The 26,524-nt window shown below is 39.8% G+C and overlaps 2 protein-coding genes and 1 long non-coding RNA gene across 3 annotated transcripts; 2 read left to right on the forward strand and 1 right to left on the reverse strand.

Moving 5' to 3' along the window:
• Window positions 1-14,048: 14,048 nt before the first annotated feature.
• LOC126672294 (uncharacterized) lies at window positions 14,049-16,811 on the forward strand. The gene has a single exon (XM_050366242.1). It carries the CDS (start codon window positions 14,049-14,051, stop codon window positions 16,809-16,811), a length of 2,763 nt encoding a protein of 920 aa, XP_050222199.1.
• Window positions 16,812-16,835: 24 nt separating this feature from the next.
• On the forward strand, window positions 16,836-17,525 carry LOC126672295 (uncharacterized). The gene has a single exon (XM_050366243.1). The coding sequence runs from the start codon at window positions 16,836-16,838 to the stop codon at window positions 17,523-17,525; it is 690 nt and encodes a 229-aa protein (XP_050222200.1).
• Window positions 17,526-21,604: 4,079 nt separating this feature from the next.
• LOC126673044 (uncharacterized) lies at window positions 21,605-21,964 on the reverse strand. The gene is made up of 3 exons (XR_007639257.2): window positions 21,870-21,964; window positions 21,731-21,795; window positions 21,605-21,653 (listed from the first exon to the last, which is right to left on the reverse strand). It is a non-coding gene; the product is annotated as an uncharacterized LOC126673044 (long non-coding RNA).
• Window positions 21,965-26,524: the final 4,560 nt, after the last annotated feature.

Genomic DNA, 26,524 nt, shown 5'->3' on the forward strand with positions numbered 1-26,524 from the left:
GAAAGGTAAGCATCGCTTCACCGAGCAGGACATGAATCGACCTAGGGCCGTGATCCGGCCATTGAGTTTCTAGACTTCGTGTATGCTCCGGGGCGGTGTCATTTTTAGAACTGCTTCAATTTTGTCTGGGTTGGCTTCGATCCCACGCTGAGAGACCATGTATCCCAAAAACTTGCCCGCTGGTACTCCGAATACACACTTCTCCGGATTTAGCTTTAATTGGTATCTTTTCAGTGTCTCTAGGACTACCTTCACATCTGCTGGGTGGTCTTCAGTCCTGACGCTCTTAACAATCATGTCATCCACATAAACCTCCATGTGTTTTCCGATCTGATCTTTGAATATGGAGTTCACCAGCCGCTGATATGTGGCTCCTGCATTTTTTAAGCCGAATGGCATCATCTTATAACAAAATAACCCCTGGTCCGTTACGAAAGCCGTTTTTTCTTGGTCTTCTGATGCCATGGGTATTTGATGGTATCCTGCTTTGGCGTCTAGGAACGCATATAGGGCATGGCCTGCTGTGGAGTCCACTAATTGATCGATGCTTGGCAGCGGGAAGCTATCTTTGGGACATGCCTTGTTCAGATCTGTGAAGTCTACACACATTCGGTAAGTACCATTGGACTTTTTCACCATTACCACGTTTGCCACCCATTTGGGATAATATGCATCTTTGATCACGTTTGCTTCTTTTAACTTAGCGATTTCTTCTGCGATGGCTAGTTGTTGTTCGGGTGAGTGTCTTCTTTTCTTTTGTACTACAGGCTTTGAGTCGGCCGCTATGTTTAACCGATGGCATATGACACCCGGGTTTACTCCGATCAGTTCGTCTGTTGTCCAGGCAAAGGAGTCTCCAAGTGCTTTGAGAGTTTCTGTCAGAGATCGTTTGATTCCTTCTTCCAGCTCGTCTCCCACCACTATCTCTTTTCCTGTGGAAAGTTCTATCTTCGTGGTTTGCCCATAATGCTCCGCCCTCTCTGTCTTTTTGGAGGTTCCACCGTTAATACTGGCAAAGTTACGTGAACCTTTTTGAGAGCCGTAAAGTATGCCTCTCTGGCTGACTTTTGGCATCCCCTAATTTCCGCATCGCCTTCTCTGGTCGGGATTTTCATCAGTAAGTATCTCATGCAAATGGATGCGCATGTGTCGTGCAATAGCGGCCTTCCGAGAATTGCGTTATAGGCGAAGTCCATATTGACTATCATGAATTCCGCTCGGACTTCTTTATAGACTTCTTCATCCCCCAGTTGGATATTTATTTCTAATGATCCTTCCACGTGTACAGATTTGCCGCCAAGCCCTACCAGTGGAGTGGATACACGTGTTAAATTTTCCTTTTTTAGTCCGATTCTATCAAACACCTACATCGTGATCATGTTTACCGAACTTCCTCTGTCTACAAGCATTCGAGATACCTCGAAATTGTTGAGTCGCCCTTTAACTACCAGGGCATCCTCATGGGGGAGTGATAAGCCGTGGCTATCGCTTTCTGAAAAAGATATACTTCCGAACTTCTTTACGTCTGGTGCACCTGGGCTGACAGAGTAGACCGTTCTAGCTGCTTTCTTTCTGGTAGTATTGCTGTCTCCTCCGGTTGATCCACCCATTATTATGTTAACCACGCCTGCTGGCTCCGGCCTAGGCCTTCTGGTGGTCTCTTCTTTCCGTTCTTTCTTTCTTTCTGCTTCAGCCTCTCTGGCTTCGGTATCCCTTTTCACGAACTGAGAAAGGGACCCCCTCTCTATCAGCTTCTCTATCTCTTCCTTCAGGTGCCAGCATTCGTCTGTGGTGTGGCCGTTATCTCTATGGAATTCACAGTATTTGCTGTTGTCTCTTTTGCTAGCTGAAGCAACGTTCATTTCTCTTGGCCACCTGACCTTCTCCCGGTTGTCTTTCATCCAAAATAACACGTTGGTTCTGGTTGTGTTTAGGGGGGTGTATCGCCTATCCTCGTCCGTTTTTCTCTTATTTTTGAAACGGTCGTTACCTTTCTCTCCGAACCTCTTTCATGTGGGCGATCTGTCTCCATTCCTTCTTTCTGAAAATGTTCGTTCTTCTGCCCGTCCGTGTCGGTTCTCTATCTCTCTCTGGCCATCATCCACTCTGATTTGTGTATGTGCGATGGTCATCAGTGTAGTAAATGATTTTGGTGATTTAGCCAACAACTCTTTTCGCAGGTCAGAATTAGTTGTCCCGTTGAGTAACGCTGTATAGGCGATCTCCTGACTCAGGTCTTCTATCTGCATCGCCTCCTTGTTGAACCTTTCTACGTATTTCCTGAGCGTCTCTCCGTCTCTTTGCATGATAGCTAGCAGATCTGTGGACAACTTCTTCTGAGGGATGCATGCTACGAATCTGGCCTGGAATAGTCCTGAGAACTGCTTGAATGTTAGCACCGATCCTGGCTTTAAGCTTTGATACCATTCTTGTGCCAGACCTTTTAGGGTGGTAGGAAAAAGCTTGCACAATACATGATCCAGGTTTGTCTGAACATTGATTACTGCCTGGAATTTATGCACATGGCTCTTGGGGCAACCGGTCCCATCATAGGATTCTAGATTTGGAGGATATTTGAACTTTGCAGGGAACTCGTGAGAGATGATGAAATCTGCAAGGGGTGAGTCACTTCGAAGAGAAATGTCTACGTCTTCACATCTTATTCCGAGCCTGCTCATGACTTGACGGACTTTTTCCTCCAAATGTTCTTCTCTATCCTTGGGGGTGTGCTGTTCTTCCATCCAGCGTTCCTCATCCGGGATTGTTATAGGGGCGTTTTGTTTCTTTGCGGAGTTTTCTGGCACCTCTTCCTGCCGTACCGGTTCCTTTCCTTTATCTATGGGTGACGTCGACTTTTGTGCTGATAATTTTGCTGATTCTGGCTCTTGCGATTGTAGCGAGACTGTCTGTTTGATGTCTTTAAGTAAACTAGTGATCTCCAGGAAAGCTTTGAACATCGCCTGATTGCTGACTGGCTCTTCATTAGGTGTTCCGGTGATCGGAGGTACCGTCTTTCTTATCGCCTGAGGGTCGCTGGTTTCTCCTTCTTCACTGCCTTGGGGAAACAGATTTAGGGCCGGCAGTTCTGTTTCCCCGTCTCCTCTGTTGGTAACTGGTGGGGTATTATCTCCCGGGGGATCCATTCTTGAAAAGCAAACTCTGAAAAATATCAATAAGGAACGACGAAACTAATAAGTTCCACGCTCACCGCACCAAATGATACAGGTCGAACTACATGGTACAAACAAGGTACCAGAAGAACTAAAAGGCATAGAAGAGTTAATAAGGGGAGAAGAAAAAGGTGGTTCGCCTCCATCATGGGGTCATCTTCACAATTGAGCGAAGACTCTTTCTTCTCATTTTTCTTCTTCCTCTTCCTTTCACCCTCTGCTCTCTTCTTCTTCTTGGAAGCAACATCTTTATCCCAACCAAAATAAGAAGAGATCAAGTTCACCACATGCATCTTAGCACGACCACGAAGCAGAAGCAGCGTCTCTTGATCAGCTTCGCTCAATTTCACCTTCTCCAGCTTTCTTGGCCCTTTCAAAAATTTATTTGGAATGGAGCCCCAACCTCCTTTGTTCTTGGCAATAACGAAGAAACTCTTCCACCGCTTCAAGGAATTGGGAAGGCCATAAAAGAGAGATCGCCCAGGTTGCAGATATTATAGCCGACCTCCCTCTTCAAATGGACCCCACAAATGAAAATCACTGTCAAATACCGATGGGCGTTTGGATGAAGCTGACCTAATGGGATGATCAAACACCATCCGTGTGAAGCCATCAAGTGGTAGCCTTAAGCCAGCCTCAAAATCTTGAATAAAGATCAATTGCTCATCATTATCCAGGATTTGGTCCACAGCAGAACATTCAGATGGGATCCTTACCTCGATAGAAGAAGGATTCTCGTATCTTGCTCTGATCCACACAAGGGCACTCTTGGCCAGAACAATAGGCCACTCAGACAAGGGCTTATTCTTCTTAGAGGTCGACCCAGAAGATGCTTTACGTTTTTTAAAGAACAAATTTCTCCTCATCCTCTTCGTCATCGCCCTCTTCGCCATCGTCATCACCTTCTAAGAAAGTCTCGCCTTCCGGTTCTATCACGGACCCCTAATAATTTGTCTGTATCCTCCACACCAGACACACCCTCCTCACTGTAAGGAACCACTGTTTGAGATAACCCTTTCTCGTCAGAGACCAAATCAACCAGAGTTGCAAGAGGAGCCAGATAAGTGGAATCACTAGAAGAACTCTCAGAGGAAGAAGAAGAAGAACTGGACGAAGAAACCCTCGAAGGAGACATTCTTAATACTAAACGAGACGAGAGCAGAAAATAAAAGAAAACGAAGAAGAAGTATAAGAAGACAAACAAATACAACTGAGGCACTTACTGATAAGAGAAGAAAGCCTCGCTTTAAATGACTTGAAGAAGGCCTGGCTAGAAAAAACGATAGACAGAAAAAGAAGCAAATTGGCAAAGTATATGGGCAAGAATGAAGCAATAAAAAATAAATATTAGCCCTTTTATATGTCAAGTCAGATATAGGGCACTCAAGTACCTGGTGGCAGAGAATAAGTTCCTCAAAATAATCAATCAGTTAATGAGGAAACCAAAGGGTCGTGTTCTTTTATATGCCATAACTGCTGGAAACGTTTGAAATTCAAACCATTTCAAAATTTTAAATTTTGAATTTTGAAATGATGAAAAGAAGCGCTTCAAGTCTTTGACTTAACAAGATAACTGGGGGGAACATCTGATACCGACCTGCGAATAGCCGAGAGACCATTGAAACGGCATGACATTGTTGAATAACAATTTATTGTATGTTACAATTGAAACGGCAGAAATTTTTCCAATATTAATATTAAAAATTAATTAAATGAATTACCATAAAACTTTTTTTTAGGCGATCAATTAGTTATAAATTAAAAAGGATAATAAGATAAATGTGTATGTCGCCCATCCCCCCTTCCAGCCGTGCTTTTATATATAGTATAGATTATTTTGTTTTAAAATAATTTAATTTAATATGATTTATCAGATAAAAAATTATTTTCAAGATATGTATAAATTATTTTGTTGATTATTTTCGCGTAAATATTTTTGAAGAAAAATAAATTCTTTTTGACATGAATTTTTTATTTTTATTTTCTATTCTTTAGTAGCTTTTCAGTTGTTTTATCATTTTTAGTGGAATCAGGAACAGAAGAGCTCCTCTTTCTGAGAGTTTGTGATGGCGAAAATGTTTTGACTTAGAACCTGCTTGACCAGAGCTTTCTCGATATTAGCTGGAGGAGGAACAGAAGGAACACTTCTATCTAAGAAGTTTAAATTCACTAGGTCTTCATCTTCTATTAGGATTGAAGAGAGCTTCTTGATTAGAGCTCCTAAAAATTTAGATAAAGAGTGCGAGCCTAATAGAAGTTGAAAATTAGTTTTCAACTTCTTAAATGAGGCATTGACAGGAGCTGACCTAGTATCTGTGCCAGAGGCTGACCTCTTCCTTTAGCAGAAGCTGACCCACAGAGAGCCTTTAGCAGAAGCTGGCCTTTAGCAGAAGCTGACTCAAAGCCTTTTGCTACAGTTGAAAAGTAATTTTAATTAGAGGTCCCTCTGGCACAGATTCTAGCTCAGCTTCTGCCAATGCCTCATCTAAGAAGCTGACCTAGAAGCTGACCCATAGAGCTTTTAGCAGAAGCTGACCCAGAGCCTTTAGCAGAGGCTGAGGGCGGAGGATGAGCCAGAGGCGGAGGATGTAGACTTAGAGCGTTGCTCCTCTGAATGTTTCGTGCCTGAAGAGGATTTCAACAAGATGAGCTAAATGATTATTATAAATGATTATCACAAGGGTTTCAGAAACTCCACCATCCTCAGTTTCCATGGCCACCTTGGTGTCAACATCTATTGTTGTTCCTTCTGTACGAGCGGCTCTTTATCATATATGACTTCAGGTATGTCTCTTTGGAATACCAGTGAGAGACATGGTGGTCAGGGTTCTTCTTCAAGCGGGACATCGCACAACAGGCATGTTCACATGGTATGCCTTTAAGTTGCCATGACCTGCAACTACATGTATGATGATGTGCCAGGTCAACAGTGTGTCCAAATCCCATATCTAGCAACTCAAACCCTTGATGACCATTGAACTCAATCATGCAATCACAAGCTCTTAATTTATTCTCACCTAGCTTCTTCTGAGCCATTGGTGAGATGCATATTCCAACATAGTGATCACAGTCAAATACCTAGCTTGTAAAATCCATCCATTAAATGTTTCACACATGTTGTTCTCCACAATGTCACACTTGGGTATCAGTGTCGAAAAAAACTCCAATCCACAACTCCTTTGAGAATGTTGTCGCATGTCCTGCACAATGTTCTCTCCTATAGTGTCCAACTCCTTCAAGTTATCAGTGAGTTGTCCTTCAAATGTGGAGTATGCACATTGCCAAAACTTCTTCCTTCTGTCATCTCCTTTCCATTTTTTCTGCCATGCTGCCCAAATATGTCTGGCACACCACCTCCTTTGACATTCAGGCGACTCCTAATCCCACAGCAGCAATAAGTCCCTGTCACATAAATTGAAACAAGCTGCAATTAACACTTAACAAGTTACAATTCACAACTAAAAACAATCTCACAAACTAACATAAATAACTAATTACCTTTTGCATGTCTGAAACAAGAACCAGCCCATCACCAAGTCGAAGATCCAAATCATTCTTGAGGACACTTATGAACCAACTCCATGATCTTGTGTTCTCCAGGTCCATAATTGCCCAGGCAATGGGGAATATCTGGTTATTTGCATTTTTAGAGACAACAACCAGGAGCTGTCCCTGACAAGGGCCCTTTATAAAGCAGCCATCCAACCCAATCACCTTTATGAAGCCTTCCTTAAACCCACTCCTTAAGTGCATGCAAACACATATAAATCCTTACAAAGGTCCTAGTCCCATCATTATTGTGATTCACATCCACAAAACATGTACTTCCTGGGTTACTCCTATTAATTTCATTCACATAATCCTGCAATATCCCATATTCAATTACAGGGTCTCCCATTGCTTCCTGTAAAATGTTAATCCTAGCCCTCCTCATTATTGACATACCTACATAAATTTTCAACTCTTCTCTAACTATCCTCTACAACTGCACCACTTTAATCCCTAGTTGTGAGTTCACCCTAGACCTCAGAAAACCAGTCAGGAACTTAGCATTACACTGGACAATCTTAATATACTTAGAGAAACTATGTCTACGGTTATAGGATTTAACAGTAAAATTGTTAGTCCTGCTATCTAGACTTGCAAAAATAAACCAAGGGCAATCTTTCTCTCTGCAATTTGCTCTCAATTTGTCTTGCTGATTTGGTTTAAACTTCAGGGCAATCCTCTGCAACTGCACTGAATATTTAGCTAATGCCTCTCTAAACTGCACTACATTCAAGAAAATCATACCTAGTTGCCATCTTGGCACAACACAGGTTGGATTGTACTGGTGATGTGTGCCTGGTCTTCTTGGTGGCAGCTCCTCATCAGAATCAGCTTCTCCTTCACTCCCAGGCTCATCAGAATCATATACAGCTTCATCCCCAGCTACCCTTCCTCTATTACTGCCTGGATATGGATTCTCAAGGTCCTCAAAGCCAACATCATTCCCTGTCTGCCCAACAGAAACTTGCTCTACAGTTTCAGGCTGACTCCTCTGAGCTTGTTTATGTCTTTGTACCTCTGCCCTGACTTCTAGATCCTCTTCATTGAAATCACTTGCATACTCAGCTAGACAAGCATCACTTTCTTCCTCTCCTTCATCATCACTTGCATCACTGTCTCCAAAATCACTCTCACCGAACACAAGACGATCTTCATTAATAATCCTGGCTCCTCATTAATATCCTCATCCACTTGTGGGCCACCATCACTTATTGCTTCGTGGACCACAAAGAAATCAACTTTTTCTCCATTTTTCCAACTTTGAGATACCTCTAAAATAATAGGGTCCCTATTTGATAGAACCAACTCATAACTGTTTTTGGCCTTGTCGTATACAGATTCCACATCAATGTAACCCATCATTTTTGGCATACACATAACCATGGAGAGAGAAAATTTGTCACATTCTGATACAGGTCGAACTACGAAGGTCGCCCGTACTGTTTTCCTGCACAAGTAACAAATGTAAGCTCAAAGGACCTCAGGCTGGTTCAGCCTAGAAGCCACTCCGATGCTTAAGTCAATAAGGGTTTTTTGGTAAGTAAATGAGTGTTTATGTGTTTAAGTCTAATTTGTGCGTACCTCTCTCAGCATTCTGTGGCTTCCTTTTATAATGAGTTTATGGCGGTTGTTATCCGGTAGTTCGTGGGTTTGCCCCACGATCTTTGATAATGGTTAAGGCACGTTTCCCGATTATCCCGGGTAGTGGGTGTTTAGCAAATCAGAGTGGATGAGGTCGGCTTGATAACTGACCGGGAGGAGTCTGATTAAGATTGATATGGGCGACACTCGTATTATCACTGGGCGATGTATCTTTCGGAGACTCAACGGGCGAGCATAGCATTTTCTAGGCGATGCTTGGAGTTCGGATATTCTTAGGTCGGTATCACATTCCATCCTCAATATCTCTCTCTCTCTCCTCCAATGTACTTAGTAGGCTCGGGCTTTTTGACCAATCAAGACATAAAATATTACTTGACAAGAAACAGAGAATCAGATTCTCTATGGTACGAACTTCAAGCTTTGACGTTTCAAATCAGACAACAAACCACACCTACGGTTGCTGAAGAACAAAGGATATTTAGGTTACAATTCGACGAAGGATTAACAAAAAAGGGTTGATGAAATTGTAGGGCTAGAATGAGAAAAGGATTCAGCGAGGAAATTTGGGGATTTTTGGGTTTCAATTCGATTTGTTCATGTCTTTTAGGGTTTTGTATTTTCGGTTATGTGTTAAACGCAACGTTTGGCTATTAGAAATTAATGAGGTGCAAATTAAATGACAGCTCGTTTAATAAAGTAAGACGCGTTAAAGCATTGTATTTGTAAGCGATTTTAACCACGTTAGAGCGAGTAGCGTGCACGCACGCAAAGAGGGGTCAAATGGAACAAAAAAGAAGAAGAGTGGTCGGATAGAATACAAAAATAGTTTAAAGGTCGCAAGGAACAAAAATGTAAAGTTGAGGGGTCAAATAATGTATTAAGCCAAATTTTTATCCAAATTAGATAGGTAATTTTGAATTTGTCATCCATAATTTTCACATACTAATCATAACAATTTCACTCTTATAATATGTATTTATATTTACAGGTTCAAGTCAAACTTTTTTAAAATTTTATTTTATTTAAATAAAAAATTACAATTTATTTTATCTATTATATAGAATACGTATTTGTATTATAGTTCATGTCATTTTTATATTCATTCTTAGTTTATTCTTAGATGTTTTTATTTACGTTTGATATTGTTTACACCAAAATTAAAAATATGGCTAAAAAGCCATAAAAAGCCCGTATTCTTTTTCAAAAGATAAAAAGAGTACTGTGAATAATTGGCCTAAAGTAATTTCCAAAAGTTGATTTCTAGAAGTTAACCATTTTTTGCCAGAAGTTGATTTCCAAAAGTTGATTTCTAGAAGTTAACTATTTTTTGCCAGAAGTTGATTTCTAAAGGTTGACTAATTTTGACCTAGAGGTTGATTTCTAGAGGTTGAGTTCTAAAGGTTGATTTCTAAAGGTTGGTTTCTAGAGGTTGAAATCAAAAAGGTCAAAGTCCATTTGCAGAAGATTAAGCTCAAATTTGAGATGGGCCATTAAATATTAATTTGAATGGCCCACAAGCCCAAGAAGTCCATTCCAGAAGAAAAGAAGTTAAAAAGCACGTGCAGCAGAAACAAGACACGATTGACAGTTCCTGAAGATGGGGAAGAACGTGTGCAGTTGGTACGTGAAGCAGCAGTTTTCAAATAATGAAGCTATAAATAAGAGAAGAGCAGCCAATTTGCAACCCCCGATCAAATCCAACAAAAACCAGCCCAAAGGCAAAAACACTCAACACTTAGCATTCTCAATTTTCTTCAATCAATAAAGAACTTTACGATTGAACTTCTGCAATTTCTACTCAAACACTTGTATTTTCATTTCATTCAATTAGTAAACATATTTACAGTTGAATTTCTTTGTTTTAGCATTACTTGATTGGAGTACTTGTTATAAGGTTAACCAAACCCCAATCGCTCGTTTAAGAAGTTAAGTTACATTTTGGAATCCGCTTCCTGGCACGCCCGCATTTCACACGCTTGTTGTTACAAACGCAAAACGCCAGTAACAATTTTTGGCACGCCCAGTGGGACACTAAGAGTTATGGCTAGAACTCGAAGTGAAAAAGGTAAAGATGTTATTGTATCCCAGGATACAGTGGATGATCCTACTGCTACAAATGTAGGACATGGAGACTATGTGGCTCACATGGTCAGAAACATTGAAAAAGAAAATTTGCCTCTAGGAGAGGCGAGTGAAGATGTGCCTCCTGGCTTTGGAGGACAACAGACACCAACTCGGCGAAATTCTGAGCCGAGGTTGGCAGATGCTTTGGAAACATTGTCTAAGGCCATGATTGAGATGAAACATACTCAGGCCGAGATGAATGCCAGCCTCAAACATGCTCAAGTTGATTTGAAACTGAAGCATGAGGTGATGGACAAGAAGCAGTTCAACATGGAACGCTATTTGGCGGAATTAATAGTTGCAGTGAAATTATCGTCCCCAAAGGATGATGATGAATTGCCAGAGGCTGTTAACACGGCCAAACAAAATCCTAATGGATTCGGGGGGCAGACATCCGGAGGAATCCAGGAGATTGGGAGCACCAGTCATGTGCCAATCTCAAACCCGCCCTCTGAAGAAAGGTACGTTCCTCCTCACAAAAGAGATGAACATGTACATTTTAATTATTTTAAAACTAATAATCAAACTAACCGGAATTCTAGGCCGTTTAATGCAGGTGTTAATTATCCGGCTTCGGATGACCCAGAGGTTAATCAAAATTTTACTCAACCTCTGGGCACTGGGGGCAATTACATGCCCCAAGAGAGAAATCAGCCTCAGGTGCCGCCCCAACCTCTGGGAAGGCCACTGGATGTGGAGGCTGTACGAGAAGCAATTCAGGAGTTGTACGGTCCGGGTCTAAGGCAGATTGACCGACCACAATTTCACAAGCCTTATCCAGAGATTATTGACAGGGAAAATCCTTACCCTAGAGGCTATAAAATTCCTAATTTTTCTTTATTCTCTGGAGAGGATGGCCACTCCACTATTGAACATGTGGCAAAATTCACAATTCAATGTGGGGTCCTGGCCAACCTAGATAATATTGCAAATTTCAAACTGAGATTATTTCCAAATTCTTTAACAGGTAATGCCTTTACTTGGTATGCTACTTTGCCCAGGAACTCAGTGCTCACATGGCAGGAGATGGAGAGGCTTTTCCATACTCAATTTTACCGTGCAGAGCCAGAGGTTTGCATAGCAGAACTGTCAAGGGTTTCTCAAAGGTCTGGAGAGGATGCCGACATGTATATACACCGCATCAAAAGAATGAGGAGCAGGTGTAAAATTATTCTCCCAGAAACTGAGTATATGAAAATGGCTCAGAGGGGCTTGGATATTGAGCTCCGGAAAAAGTTCCAAGGGATGGAATTAAGGGACTTTTATGAGTTAGCTGCTAAAGTCTCTGAATATGAAGAACTCCTGAGAGAAGAAAGCCACAAGAAGAAAGTGGCGATGGGCACTTACTACCAGGAGGTAGGAGCATATGAAACTGCGGTAGCCGACCTCACGGCCACCGGTTCATGCACCTGCCCTATGTTGATCAAGAAGGCACCTGATGGGTGGAAGAAACTAAATTCCAATGCCCAACCTCTGTATACTTTTGAGGTTTCAAAAACAGAAGAAATTTTTGATTTTCTGTTGAAAGAGAAGTTCATTACTCTGCCTCCGGATCATAAAATGCCTTCAAAAGATGAGTTGAAAGGCAGAGAATATTGCAAGTTCCACAACTCCTGGAACCACTCAACCAATTCATGTTGGGGGTTCAAAAATATTATACAGGATAGGATTGCCAAGGGAGTTTTAAAATTCCCAGAAAAAAGGAGGCACTGGTGATAGATGAAGATCCTTTTCCGGCTGTGGCGTCTGTGAATGCCAGTGATCTCTCGGAACTTGACTTGAGGCTATTATTAGATATAAAAAGAAAGCTCAGAATCAGGGAGCAAAATGACCAAAGAGTCAGGGGAGAGCAATTTGAACGGGAAAGGAGAGCAGAGGTAAAGCGGGATTACAGAGGAGAAAGAAGGCAGGTATCTAGAAACTCTAATAATTTTGTTTATACTAACCGCCCTCTTTTGAAAAAGCAAAACAGGGCCTTTTACTATCAAAGAAGGCCAGAAAGGCATGTCTTCCCGGAGAGGCGATCCTTCGTGTGGAAGAGGGAGGAACAGCCAAAAGCTCCTTTGGCACCTAGGGAGGAAAAGCCAAAAGCTCCTTTGGCACTTGGAGAAAAACAGCCAGAGTTTCCTTCTACCTTTGAAAACCGAAGAAAAGAACAAAGATTCGTGGTACCACCATTGGTCTCTCCTAGTCCAAGGTGGCATACCAATTATCACAAGAAGTTTCCGCCTCCACTAACAAGAACTCAGAAGAGGAGGCGCCAGAGGTTGAGGGCTGCTGCAAGAAACGAGTGGCAGTCCAGGCACTTGGAAAATCCTAGAAAAGTTGTTGAGGAAAAGGGGTCAAAGAAGATCTTAATTGAGAAGGAGCAATCTAGAAGCCAAAAATCTTCAGAGGCAGTGGAAGTGAAAAATAAAACTTCCCACGTGCCTTCGAAGAAGGAAATTTCAGACATGGAGTTAGAAGCTTTTCTTGAAGGAGAATTTGCAGGAGATGGCATGAACTTAGATGATCTCCTAGAAGACGACATGGAGTTGGATGATCTCGTGGATGAGGAAATCCTAAAGGAGGGCATGAGACTAAATGACCTCTTGAAAGAGGATACTGATGATACTCCACCAGTTAAGGAAAGCGGCAAATTTCAGAGGAGATCTCTAGAGAATGGAGACTCAAAATCAGACACAGAAGGTGATAAGAAGAGATCCATCAGAGTGGGTGAAATTGAGATTCCCCTCACTTGTAATGCTTTCTCCTTGATTCTTCCAAGTGATTTCAAAGGTCCTGACAACTCTGAGGAAGTAGAAGAAATTCAGAGAGAGGAGGTATCCAAACCTCCAAAAGATGAGTGTCGCAGCCAGGTCACCATACAAGAAGCTGCAAATGGTGGACCAAAGAGGGTGATTTTTGACAAACCTGCAGAGGCAATGACCAAACATATTAAGCCTTTGTACATAAAGGCTCACTTCAATGGCAGACCAACCTCCAGAGTCTTGATTGATAATGGTTCTGCCGTGAATATTATGCCATTCAACATGCTACAACCTCTGGGAAAAACTACAGAAGATCTCATCTCTACAGAGGTTAGTGTGTCTGCCTTTACTGGAGAACTCACAAAAACTATTGGTGTTCTCCCAGTAGAGGTAACTGTAGGGAGAAAAACTTCCCTGTCGGCGTTCTTTGTTATAAATTCATCAGCCAGCTACCAAGCTCTTTTGGGACGAGATTGGATTCATGCCAATTGGTGCGTTCCTTCATCCTTACACCAGTTTCTGCTCTTTTGGAAGGGAAATGAGGTGGAGGTGGTATGGGCAGACACAAAGCCATTTACCACTGCCACCAACATGGTAGAAGCCCGTTATTATGACTCATGTGTTGGCCCCATCCAATTTACTGGGAAAAGTAAAAAAGGGCAGAAGAAAGAGAAATCCGACAAACCTTTGAAAATGCATGAAGAGGTCAAAAGAAAAGCAACTGAGATACTTGGATCAACGACTATTATTCCATACAACAAGCCGTGTTCCTCCATCACCATTGAAGAAATTAATGATTAAGCTCACCTCTAGTGAGTTTGCAGCAGCTGCGTCTGCTATCTTAAAAGAACGTATGCAGTACATTATGGAAGATATTATGGAGGAAAACAACTTGGCAGAGGTTCTAGATGCTGAAGTAGTTTATGAAGAAGAAGAAGTTTCTGAAGATCATGAGATTGGCTTGGAGGAGCTAGAACAAGCACCTCCTTGGATAGATGATGAAGCCATCCATGTTAGAGAGGAGTTAGAAGAAGTGAATCTTGGAACCTCTGAGGAACCTCAGGTAACTTTTGTTAGTAAAAACCTAGAGGTTGGTTTAAAAACAAAATTAACTGTACTCTTGCAGGAATACAAAGATTGCTTTGCATGGCAATATTCTGATATGCCGGGGTTAAGCAGGATATTGGTAGAACATCGGCTTCCTATTAAGCCCGAGTTTCAGCCATACCGCCAACCTCCAAGAAGAGTGTCAAAAGAAGTTGAATTAAAGGTAAAAGAAGAAATTGAAAAATTGTGTAAAGCAGGCTTTATTAGGCCTGCTAAATATAGTAATTGGTTAGCAAATGTTGTTCCAGTGGTTAAAAAGAATGGAAAACTTAGAATATGCATAGACTTTAGGGACTTAAATGAAGCAACTCCTAAAGATATTTATGCCATGCCAATTGCTGACGCTCTTATTGATGCTACAGCTAATCATTCTCTTTTGTCTTTTATGGATTGTTTTGCTGGATATAACCAGATTATGGTGGCTAAAGAAGACATCTCCAAAACGGCATTTAGATGTCCAGGATCTATTGGGACATTTGAATGGGTGGTCATGCCGTTTGGTTTACGTAATGCTGGTGCAACATATCAGAGGGCTATGAATGCCATCTTCCACGACCTCTTAGGTAAAACTATGGAGGTTTATATTGATGATGTTGTTGTAAAATCAAAACTAATGAAAGATCATTTGAAAAATCTAGAGGAAGCATTTAGGAGGATGAGAGTTCACTGTTTAAAACTCAATCCTCTGAAATGCGCCTTTGGTGTAAAAGCTGGAAATGTTTTGGGGTTTTTGGTCCATGAAAGAGGCATTGAAGTGGACCAAAACAAAACCAAAGATATTCGAGAAGCTAAACCGCCTAGAAATAAAACAGAACTTCAGAGGTTTCTTGGGCAGGTTAATTACTTAAGGAGATTTATATCTAATCTTGCAGGAAAAACAAAAGTGTTCTCAGAATTGTTGAAATTAAAAAAGGAGGATGTCTTCATATGGGAAACCATCCATCAAGAGGCTTTTGATGAAATTAAAGATTATCTAATGAAGCCTCCTGTATTGATGCCTCCCAAAAAGGGTATACCTCTAAGGTTGTACATTTCAGCAGCCGAAGGTTCAATTGGGTGTCTGCTAGCCCAGAGCAACCAAGATGGACATGAACAGACTATTTATTATTTGAGTCATTCGATGACATCTACAGAGGTTAGATACACTCCTATCATGAATTTGTGTCTGGCTTTATTTTTTGCCTGCACTAAATTAAGACACTATCTGCTTAGTAATAGAGTCTATGTGGTGTCTCAAACCGACTTGATGAAATATATGCTAAACAAACCTGTTTTATCAGGAAATATTAGAAAGTCGTTATTAAGTTTGGCAGACTTTCATTTGATTTATCATCCCCAGAAGTCGGTCAAAGGTCAGGCTCTAGCAGATTTCCTGGCCGACCATCCATGTATAAACCTAGGAGATGAAAGTAAATTTGACTTACCGGTTTTTATGAATGAACATAGACCTTGGATGCTTAAATTTGATGGGTCTAGTACAGATAGGTCTGCGGGTGCTGGAATCATAATAGTATCACCTTCTGGAGCTAAGACCTCCTTGTCTTTTAATCTTGACTTTGAATGTACAAATAATCAATCTGAGTATGAGGCTTTGATTATTGGATTAGAAATCCTCCTAGATCTAGGTGCTAAAAAGGTCAAAATAATTGGAGATTCTCAATTGGTTATTAGACAAGTGTCTGGCGAATATAAATGCATGAGTTACTCTTTAACTTCTTATTATGCTATTGCTATACAGTTAATAGAGAGTTTTAAAGAGGTTGAATTAGTACATGTTCCTAGAGAGGAAAATTGGGAGGCCGATGAATTATCACAGCTAGCATCTGGCCTACGTCTGTCGGAGGAGTTAACCCAGCGACTAGTAATGGTACAAAGAAAAACTCACCCTTCAATTTTTAAAAGAGGAGTACAACTAGATATTTTCAATATTGATGATAACTTAGTACAGGATTGGAGGAGAGATATTAAAAAGTACCTGGAGAATCCTAGCAAGAAGATGATGTATAAAGTAAGAGTGAGAGCTGTTAACTATGTGCTCATAGAAGATGTTTTATACAGAAGAGGATTCGACAACCTATTGCTAAGATGCCTTAGAACTACAGAGGCACTAGAGGTCATGAAACAAACTCATGAGGGAGTTTGTGGAGCACATCAATCTGGAGTGAAAACGAGATGGCTGATCCGAAGACATGGTTACTTCTGGCCATCTATCCTAAAAGATTGCATGACTTTTGCAAAGGGTTGCCAATCGCGCCAAAGGTATGGAAACATACAAAGACTTCCAGCTGCTGAGTTGAAGTCTGTCATCAAACCATGGCCATTCAGAGGTTGGGCCATAAATTTGATAGGTAAAATATATCCTTCATCTTCTAAAAATCACAGTTTCATAATTGTAGCTACTGATTATTTTACCAAATGGGTAGTCGCTAAGCCATTGGTAAAAGCAGAGCAAAAAGATGTTATTAAATTTATTAAAGAGGAAATTATTCATCAATTTGGAATTCCATAATCAGTAACTACTGACCAGGGCACAATGTTCACTGGTAAGGAGATGCAAGAATTCGCCACTGATTATGGAATAAAATTATTGACCTCTACACCTTATTATGCTCAGGCCAATGGCCAAGCTGAATCTTCTAATAAAATTATCATCAACATAGTTCAAAAAATGTTGGAAGAAAATCTGAAGGATTGGCATCGAATTTTATCAAAAGCACTCTGGGCATATCGCACCTCTAGGCGAAATGCTACTGGAGTAAGTCCATTTATGCTAACCTATGGTCATGATGCAGTGTTACCCATGGAGGTGGTGGTGAGGTCATTGAGAGTAGCTAAGCAGAATCATTTGACTTCAGAAGATTACAATGAAACCATGATGATGGAGTTAGAAAATCTAGAAGAAGGGAGACTTCAGGCTTTAAACAATATGATTATACAGAAGAAGAAAGTCTCCAGAAGCTACAACAAGAAAGTTAGACCTAAGACATTTCAAGAAGATGAGCTAGTATGGAAGTTGATCTTACCCCCTGGTACTAAAGATAGAGAATATGGGAAATGGTCTACTAATTGGGAAGGGCCATTCTTAGTTCACAAGGTGATGAAGGGGAATGCATACTGGATATCAAGTTTAGAGGGTGAGCCTCATAAAAAATTTATTAATGGAAAGTACTTGAAGAAATACACTCCCACCATCTGGGAGAAATACAACTTAGAGATGACTTAATGGCTTTTAGCCATACATGTACTGCAGATTATGTAAGTTGTTTTAGTAATATCAGTACATGAGTTGTAACATTGTGGCTTTTAGCCGAGTGTATTATCAGATTTTTAGGAGTTTGGCTATTTTGGCTAAACCTGTACTTTTTCATTAACTTATGGATTTTGGCACAAGTTGTAATGTAATGGCTTTTAGCCATTTTTGATAATTAAAATTCTAAAGTTTGGCTACTTTAGCTAAATTGGTGAGACTAAAATTAATTCCAGAAGTTTGTTCTAGAAGTTGACTTCTAAAAGTTGATTCCTAGAAGTTCAAGTTGACTGTTAAGTTGACCCTCTAGAAGTTGATTTCAAGAGTTGACTGTCAAAGGTGGAAAGTAATCTAGCCACCACCTAGAAATAATAAAAGAAATATGGGAAATGGTCACTTAACCTTGGAATGGACTTTCAAGGTTGCCATGAGATTAGTAGGAAGATTCATAGAAGTCCATAGGAGGAAGGGGAAAGGATAAGTGATAGAACTTTAATTTGTTTTTCCACTATCCTAGTGTCAAACTCCTACTATAAACAGTTTATAAGGTCTCTATTCCTCTAAGACTTCTTAAACTTTGGCTAACTAAGCTAAAGGGATAAAAATTCAACAACATTCAACAGCAAACAAAAACGGCCCTGTAATGCAATGCATGGCTGTAAATGACATATGTGATTTGTTCGTGAAACAAGTCCTGGTATGGACATCACATCACTACACAAGTATATGGCTAAAGCCATCTTCATACCAGGAACATAAACACATAGTGAAAATGCAATGCATGGCTGTACCTGTAAGTGAATCTTGGTGTGGAACACAACAAGCAAACAAATGGCTGGAGAGCCATCTTCACACCAAGACATTTGAAGTTTAGAAAGTACCTGAATGGCGTCTCTGTAATGCAATGCATGTACAAGTGTATAGGTGCAGGTGTACGTATCACGAAGCAAGTACTGGCCAAAAGGCCGTGTAAGCAAAAATGTCCTGTTATATAAAAAGAAAATTCAAAAGCCAAAAGCAAAGTCTTTTGGTTCAACAAAAGTCACCAATTCTAAAGTTAAACTACATAACACAGTTCATATACAAAATAAAAAAAAAATCATCAAGGAGCTGTGGTGTTGGTGGAGGTGCAGGAAGCCAACATTGGAGTAGGTGAAGAATCTGAGAAAAGGCCTTGCAACTTGCTCCACCTCGATTGGAAAACAACTTTGTCTTGACGAGCCTTAGCACAATTTTGTACCCATGAAACCATGTCATTTTTCTTCTCTTGAATGGTAGTATGAAGAGGCTGGAGTTGGGAGTTGATTCCTTGATATTCCTCGGCTAGAAGCTTGCCTTCCACCACAAGATCAAGCTGCTTACTCTTTAAAGCTAGAATAGCAGTTTCCAGTTGCTCAATCTCCTTTTCAAAGGCCTCACCACTAGCTTCTAGATCTCGTAGTTTTTGAGCCACTTCTTGCCTTTTAGATCCCAAAGATAAATACCTGGCGTTATCTGCTTTTGAAGATTTCAACTTGGGGAGGTCATTTGACTCGATCTCAACACAAGACCTCCACAAGTTGAGCGAGCCCAGAATATCTTTCTCTACTTCATCAGTGACAACAGAGTCAGGAACAAGGCGTAGAATATGGAGAGAGGAAATGAGATCTTCCTTCTGGGAATCTGTAACAATAGAAATGTGCTGGCCGAGGACATGCTTGACTAAAGAAACAGCTCTCTCGACGTCAGCCGGCAAAGGGACAAAAGAAACACTAGCTTCCGGGGTGCTCATCTCGTCCAAGAAGCTTAAATCTACCAGGTCTTGGTCTTCTGCTATTATCGAAGAAAGTTTCTTAATTTGCGATAAAGGTTCCTGAAGAAGAATTTGAAGAAAGGTTAATATCCAACCAAAAGTATAATAAAAACTTATCTTAACAAACTTAGAGATTTACCTCGGATTCGGTGGAGGTAGCAGAATCTTTTTCAGAGGCTGACTTGGAGCCTTTGGAGACAGACTCAGAAGCTGACTTGGAGCCTTTAGAAGTTGGCTCAGAGGCTGACCTAGAGCCTTTAGAAGCAGACTTTGACCTAGAGCCTTTAGAAGCAGACTCTGACTTGGAGCCTTTAGAAGTTGGCTCAGAGGCTGACTTAGAGCCTTTAGAAGTTGACTCAGAGGCTGACTTGGAGCATTGCTCCGCTGAATGCTCCATACCTGAGAAGATTTCAATGAAATGAGCTAGGTAATTATGATAGATAATAAAGACCAAGAAAGATGGTTACCTTGTGTGTCAAGGACTCCATCATCCTCTGTATCCATGGCCGCCTCGGAATCAACATCTAGCGTTGTTTCTTCTGTATGAGCGGCTTCTGTAAAAAAAAAGTCAATGTCAAATGGATGAAACATATTAAGCATAAGAAGCAAAGTGAAAGAGATTTACCGTGAAGTAGGTCCGGAAGTTGATCATCCTCTGAATCATCTTCCAAGACCACAGTCTCAGGAGGTCCAGCATGTCGTTTTTTGGCTAATTTGAGGAGTCTCCCTGACTGCCTAGTCTTAGGCATTTCTGTCCTCTCAAAAGACGAATCCGAAGAAGTGTCACGACTCTTCCTTTTAGTTTGTGTCTTAGGCAATTCCGTCTTCTCAAAAGATGACTCTGAAGAGGTGTTGCGATTCTTTTTCTTAGCCTGTTTCTTAGGCTTGCTCACTGGAGTAGGCCTTTGAGGAGGTTGAACTAGAAGCCTTGCTTCTTTCCCTATAAAGGTATAAAGAATTAGAGGTAGAAAACAAATAGAAGACAAGTTAAAAAGATGAAGTCGTTACCTGCGTTTTTGGACAGAATGAGTTGAAACCGCTCGTCCCACCAAGAGGCAAAGTCATATGGAATCAAATTCTCCACCACAGGACAACGATAATAACCATATACCTTGACAAGCTGCTCTACAATAGATCTTGTCCACTCACCATCATGTTGTTCAAGGTAAGGATGAATTTGAGAAAGGTTAAGCCCAAACTGCCTACCCCAAAGGCTACTCATGTACAACTTTGACACACAATGTTGGCTAGAAGCACGAGTAGAGAAGGCTTGAGACCCTCCCAAAAATAACATCCTAGAGGTAGTAAAGGCACAAAAGAGCTTTCTTTTGATAAGGAGGAGCGTACTTGGCTTTCCTGAGAAAATGTCCATCCACTGAGGAATATATGAGTGATGATCAAAAACGGACAAAGTCGAGGTTTCCCTAGATGTGCGTTCAACAAGAAAATCAAAGACAGCGGTCTCCCCAAAACAACACTTGACTGCCAAAAGATCCACAATAGGAGTGCACAAGGTACCTACCGCTACACCCATTAGCTCTGAGAAGTAGGTAAAAATCCACAACTGTAGCAACCACACATGACCATCTAACTTGGCCAAGAGGTGAGTAGTAACAGACTGCTCAAAAGCATAGTAGAGGGCGCCTAACAACACAGGCCCCAAAGCCACAAAAGTCCCGTTGGCTAGATTACTTGCAAGCTTCCAATATTCCTTGGTAGGAGTGCCAGAGGAGGGGCACATGATGAACTTGCATATTAGGACCCATAGAAACTCGGTATGTTCTTCTAAAGAAGGAGGTGTTGTTAAGACACTCCACTTGGAAACACACGCCGGGTAACTCGGACAAATTGGGTAGGAATAGAGGTCTTTCGTCTCTACCTCAAATAGACAAGGGGCGTCAAATCCAATAACCGGAAGGCCGGTGAGCATGAAGACATCTTTTAAAGTAACTGACATCGGGCCGAAAGGAAAAATAAAAGAATTGGCTGAACTACTCCAATAGCGAAGAAAAGATCAGCACATACCCGCATTCAGCTCAATATGTCTATCGCTTATCTCTATCAGCTGGAGTAAACCCAATCTCCGCCAATCCCTCTGGAAGTAAGGACGAGCCACCCAATCCGTCCATCTAGGAGGCTGATGAGGCCATGACTTAATGGCGGAAGTAATATCAGAAGCCCCTGTCACTTCACAATCCCATACTAATACGTCGCTCGCATGCATAGGGTAGGGAGGAGCTTCTGGAATAGTTTTACTGCCAATGCCCTGGATGATGAGACCCTTTTTCAAAAGGGGAGTTAAAGAGGTGTCCCTGCAGAGAGAACAATAGTTTTGAATAAACAAGACTAAGATGAAAATCGGTTAAACAATCTCTAGTACAAAACTTACTGGAAGGTGACATAAGGTGGAAAAGGAGCAATGGCTGATGGATCCAGAATTTGTCTATAGAACTCCTGAAAGAAAGAAGCATTTGCTCACAACATGAAACCCAATCTCAAAAAGAAAAGGGGAGTTAATCATGATATACCTTTTCAATAGCATCCTTTCGGCCAGGAATCCCCACTAGGAGAGGAGAAATAGGGACACCCACAACCCTACTGACTGGTGCCGTAGGAGGTATCCCGAAACCTGTAAGTGCAAATTTGAATTTTCATATACATTTTCAAAATTGGCTAAAACAGAAGAAAAAGAAATTGGTTTTTGCAAATTCTCAAAATAAAATAAACATAAATCAATCACTTAGCCAATTTGAGTTTTTAAATGGTTGAAGTAAAGCCAAAACAGACATGGTTCAAGTAGAATATCAAAATTTAGGCCTAAAAAGTCGTAGGGCCTTAAATGTTCATTAAACTTGACCACCTAGAAATTTGACTTCTAAAGGCTTAGAATATTCTATCTAATGGCCTGAAGAATTTACAAGTTCCTAGTAGTATTATTGGTATCCTAAACCATTAAAATAAAACCTGCATCAAAATTCACACTAACCAATCCAATCACAAAAGTTAATACAGTGGTTTACCTTTGCCTGGAGGAGAAGAGGTGGATGATATAGCAAAAGGGTTGGAGGCCGGCTTTTGAGCCGCGAAGTCAGAGAAGGTGGTAGCTACCAACTTAGGAGAACCTGCAAATATCAAGATACAGATGTATTCAACCATCCAGAAGACAAAATGCATCGAAAGTCCTAAAGATCAATTCTTACCCATTGATAGGGTTACAGTTTGTTGCAAAGGTTTGGTCATTACATTGGATTGGAAGGGTGGTGAAAATAAAGTACCATCAGCTAGATAAAGGACCAACGGCTCTTTAGAAGCCGAAGCAAGGTCTGAAATTAATGCCAAACACTATTAAGCAATTGATCTAAATGGTTCTTGGCACTAAGTTAAAATTTTGAATAATTGAATTTAGGTGTTTTAGCATTGAATTCAATGTTAAGCAATTAAATTCAAATTGTTTAAGTTTGAAGTGCCTAAGCAAAAATCACAATCTTAGGTAAAACAAAAAGGATCAAGCATCACATCACAGTAGCTAAATCCTAGGAGTTTGATTTCAAAAGAAATTTACCTGAGGTGTTGGTTGGCGGAAAACCAGAAGTTGTTGCCTTTGAAATCGTCAAGCCAGAAGTTTGTGTCTTAGAACTAAAGGCAGGTGTAGTAGCTACAATTTCCGCCACCAAACTAGTCGGCAAACCACCATCTATAGAAGTAGCAAACAAAGTCAAGATCACAAATGCTAAAATCATTGGCATTTAAAGTTCAAATGTCGACATTGAATCATTAGCATTTAAAGTTCAAATGTTGACATTGAATTAAATTCATGCAATTGAAATTTCAAATATCGACATTGAATTGAATTTGAACAATTTAAACTCAAAATGTCGACACTAACTGAATTTTGACAAATAAATTAAAGTACTAATGAACTAGTTAATTAAAACTAACTAGTTTATTAAAAATCAAAAAAATGAGGAGAGAAAGACTTACCTGCTGCCGGAGTATGACCGCCGAGTTGCTGCTGCTGGTCGCCGGAAGCAGCTGCCGAGTTGCTAGGAACGGACAGAGAAGAACTCCCTGCCATTTTTTCCACCGCCACGAAGGAGATGGCCGCTGGAACGCTGCTGCTGGCCGTTAGATCTTCAGCATTGCCGGACTGCTGCAGGGAAGAGACGCCGAACTGCTGCTGGTTGGAGCCACCGGAACTGCCAACTACTGCTGGCAAAAAAGGAGCAGCTACAGCTGCTATTGACGGTGAAACTGAGCTACTGTCAGCTGCTGCCGTTGACTGCTGCCGTTGTTGAAAGATGCCACCGCTGCTGCTAGGAACCAGAAAAGGCACTGCTGCCGGTGGTGAGATGTCATGCGTGGGAGAACAGATGGAAGATGGCGTGGAGCTGCTGTCCACTCCGACGGTTGTGGTGGACGGCTGAGTTGCAGCGGCCGGCGAAGGTGGCAAAGGCGCAGGAACGGCCACCAAGAGTTGTCGCACGCCGTGAGAAGAAGAGCTGGGCGTTGGCGAGGAGGAGTTACCGACGGTTGGCAGTTCGGTCACGGACGACGGCGGGTTGCTGCGCGCCAGTGATAATGGGGTGGCCGGCCTTTGCTCCTTTTCCTCAACTAAATTTTTGTCAATTGGTGATGAAGGAGAAGGTGAATCAATTTTAATTTTGGAACTAGGGTTTTGTGCCATGGTTTTAGAGGAAGAAGATGAATTAAAATCTTTTTGATTTTCTAAAACCTTTTCACATACTTTTGAAACATTTGAAACCATGTTTTCTAGAGGATTTTCACCCTTCCATAAATCTTTATCAATTCAGAAAATAAAACCTTAGGCCTAACCATTGTGAAAGCTAAAATTTTAAATTTTGGCTAAAAGAAATATATATAAATGGCTTTATTTCTAAAAAGCCAATTATATAGGGGGCATTGTTTACACCAAAATTAAAAATATGGCTAAAAAGCCATAAAAAGCCCGTATTCTTTTTCAAAAGATAAAAAGAGTACTGTGAATAATTGGCCTAAAGTAATTTCCAAAAGTTGATTTCTAGAAGTTAACCATTTTTTGCCAGAAGTTGATTTCCAAAAGTTGATTTCTAGAAGTTAACTATTTTTTGCCATAAGTTGATTTCTAAAGGTTGACTAATTTTGACCTAGAGGTTGATTTCTAGAAGTTGAGTTCTAAAGGTTGATTTCTAAAGGTTGGTTTCTAGAGGTTGAAATCAAAAAGGTCAAAGTCCATTTGCAGAAGATTAAGCTCAAATTTGAGATGGGCCATTAAATATTAATTTAAATGGCCCACAAGCCCAAAAAGTCCATTCCAGAAGAAAAGAAGTTAAAAAGCACGTGCAGCAGAAACAAGACACGATTGACAGTTCCTGAAGATGGGGAAGAACGTGTGCAGTTGGTACGTGAAGCAGCAGTTTTCAAATAATGAAGCTATAAATAAGAGAAGAGCAGCCAATTTGCAACCCCCGATCAAATCCAACAAAAACCAGCCCAAAGGCAAAAACACTCAACACTTAGCATTCTCAATTTTCTTCAATCAGTAAAGAACTTTACGATTGAACTTCTGCAATTTCTACTCAAACACTTGTATTTTCATTTCATTCAATTAGTAAACATATTTACAGTTGAATTTCTTTGTTTTAGCATTACTTGATTGGAGTACTTGTTATAAGGTTAACCAAACCCCAATCGCTCATTTAAGAAGTTAAGTTACATTTTGGAATCCGCTTCCTGGCACGCCCGCATTTCACACGCTTGTTGTTACAAACGCAAAACGCCAGTAACAGATATATATATAACTTTGTGATACTTTACCGAATCTTCTTGTATTAGGGAATCGTAAACTAATAGAACGATAGTGCTGATAACGTGTTATAAATTTAATGATAATACTGATAATGCTTATGGACTAAACTAATTAGTAATTAGTGAATACTTTAATAACACGACAAAAGAGCAAATATTTGAGAGGATTTTTTACTTCTTTGATAAATATTTTCACTTGTAATATTTACATGAAGCGGTATCTATTTATAGGCAATTTCACCCATCATGTAATTAATGCATTTGCATGAATGTCAATATTGAGGGTTGAAATTTTTATCCAAATTAGATAGGTAGTAACTTTGCATTTGTCATTCATAATTTTTACATATTATTCATAACAATTTTGCTCTTATAATATTTACAGATTCAAGTCAAACTTTTTTAAAATTTTATTTTATTTAAATAAAAAATTATAATTTATTTTATCTATTATTTAGAATACGTATTTGTATTGTAGTATATGTTATTGTTTATATTCATTCTTAGTTTATTTTTATATGTTTTTATTTACGTATTTTTTATATTGTTTTTATTTATGTATTTTTCATATAATAACTTCAACAGTTATACACACACATTGTATTTACAACGACCGTAAATTTGTTCAAGTTTATTTGATTCTATCACCATTTCATTTACAATAGTCATACATTTGTGAAGTTTAAATTATTTTAAATTCTTTGAAAAAAAAATTATTTTAAATTCATATGTTAGTAAGATTTATATTAAATGTTTTTTTTTTGAATAAGATTTATATTAAATTAATCGAGATTTATTAACAACCCTTTAAAATCTAAAACTAAAAATCTAATATTTGAAAAGGCTCATATAAGGAGTTTATAACACATTTAATACACAAAATGGAAAATAAATAAATTATTTTAATTGTTTTTATTTTTAAATTTTGTTGATATAAATTTTTTTGAATAAAATAATTATATAATGTTAAAACGTTAATGAAATAACTTAAGTTTTTTGAAAATAATGTCTAATTATTTTTATATCTAAAATTATATTTAATTTTTGTTTAGAAATCCAAAAAAGTTTAGACTTTGAAACATTCAAGTAATTATTAGAATTTCGAATTTTATTTATAAATTTGATCATTCATTAAAAAAACATTAATAAATTATCCAATTGCCTTCTGGCGATTTAATTGGTTAGAATTAGTAAACTTATAATAAATCAACCCTCTCAATTATTAATGAACGACACAATTGATCGTATGAAAGTAAAGCTTAAAAAAAATGAGAATTCAAAGATTTAAAAAATATAAATCATCCCCAGGGGTCATGTTATTAGCTAATTTAGCTCTACAAAAAAAAAAAACCATCCCCAACGGTCATATTGTTTACCC

Source organism: Mercurialis annua, linkage group LG3 (genome assembly GCF_937616625.2).
Source record: "Mercurialis annua linkage group LG3, ddMerAnnu1.2, whole genome shotgun sequence".
NCBI lineage: Eukaryota > Viridiplantae > Streptophyta > Magnoliopsida > Malpighiales > Euphorbiaceae > Mercurialis > Mercurialis annua.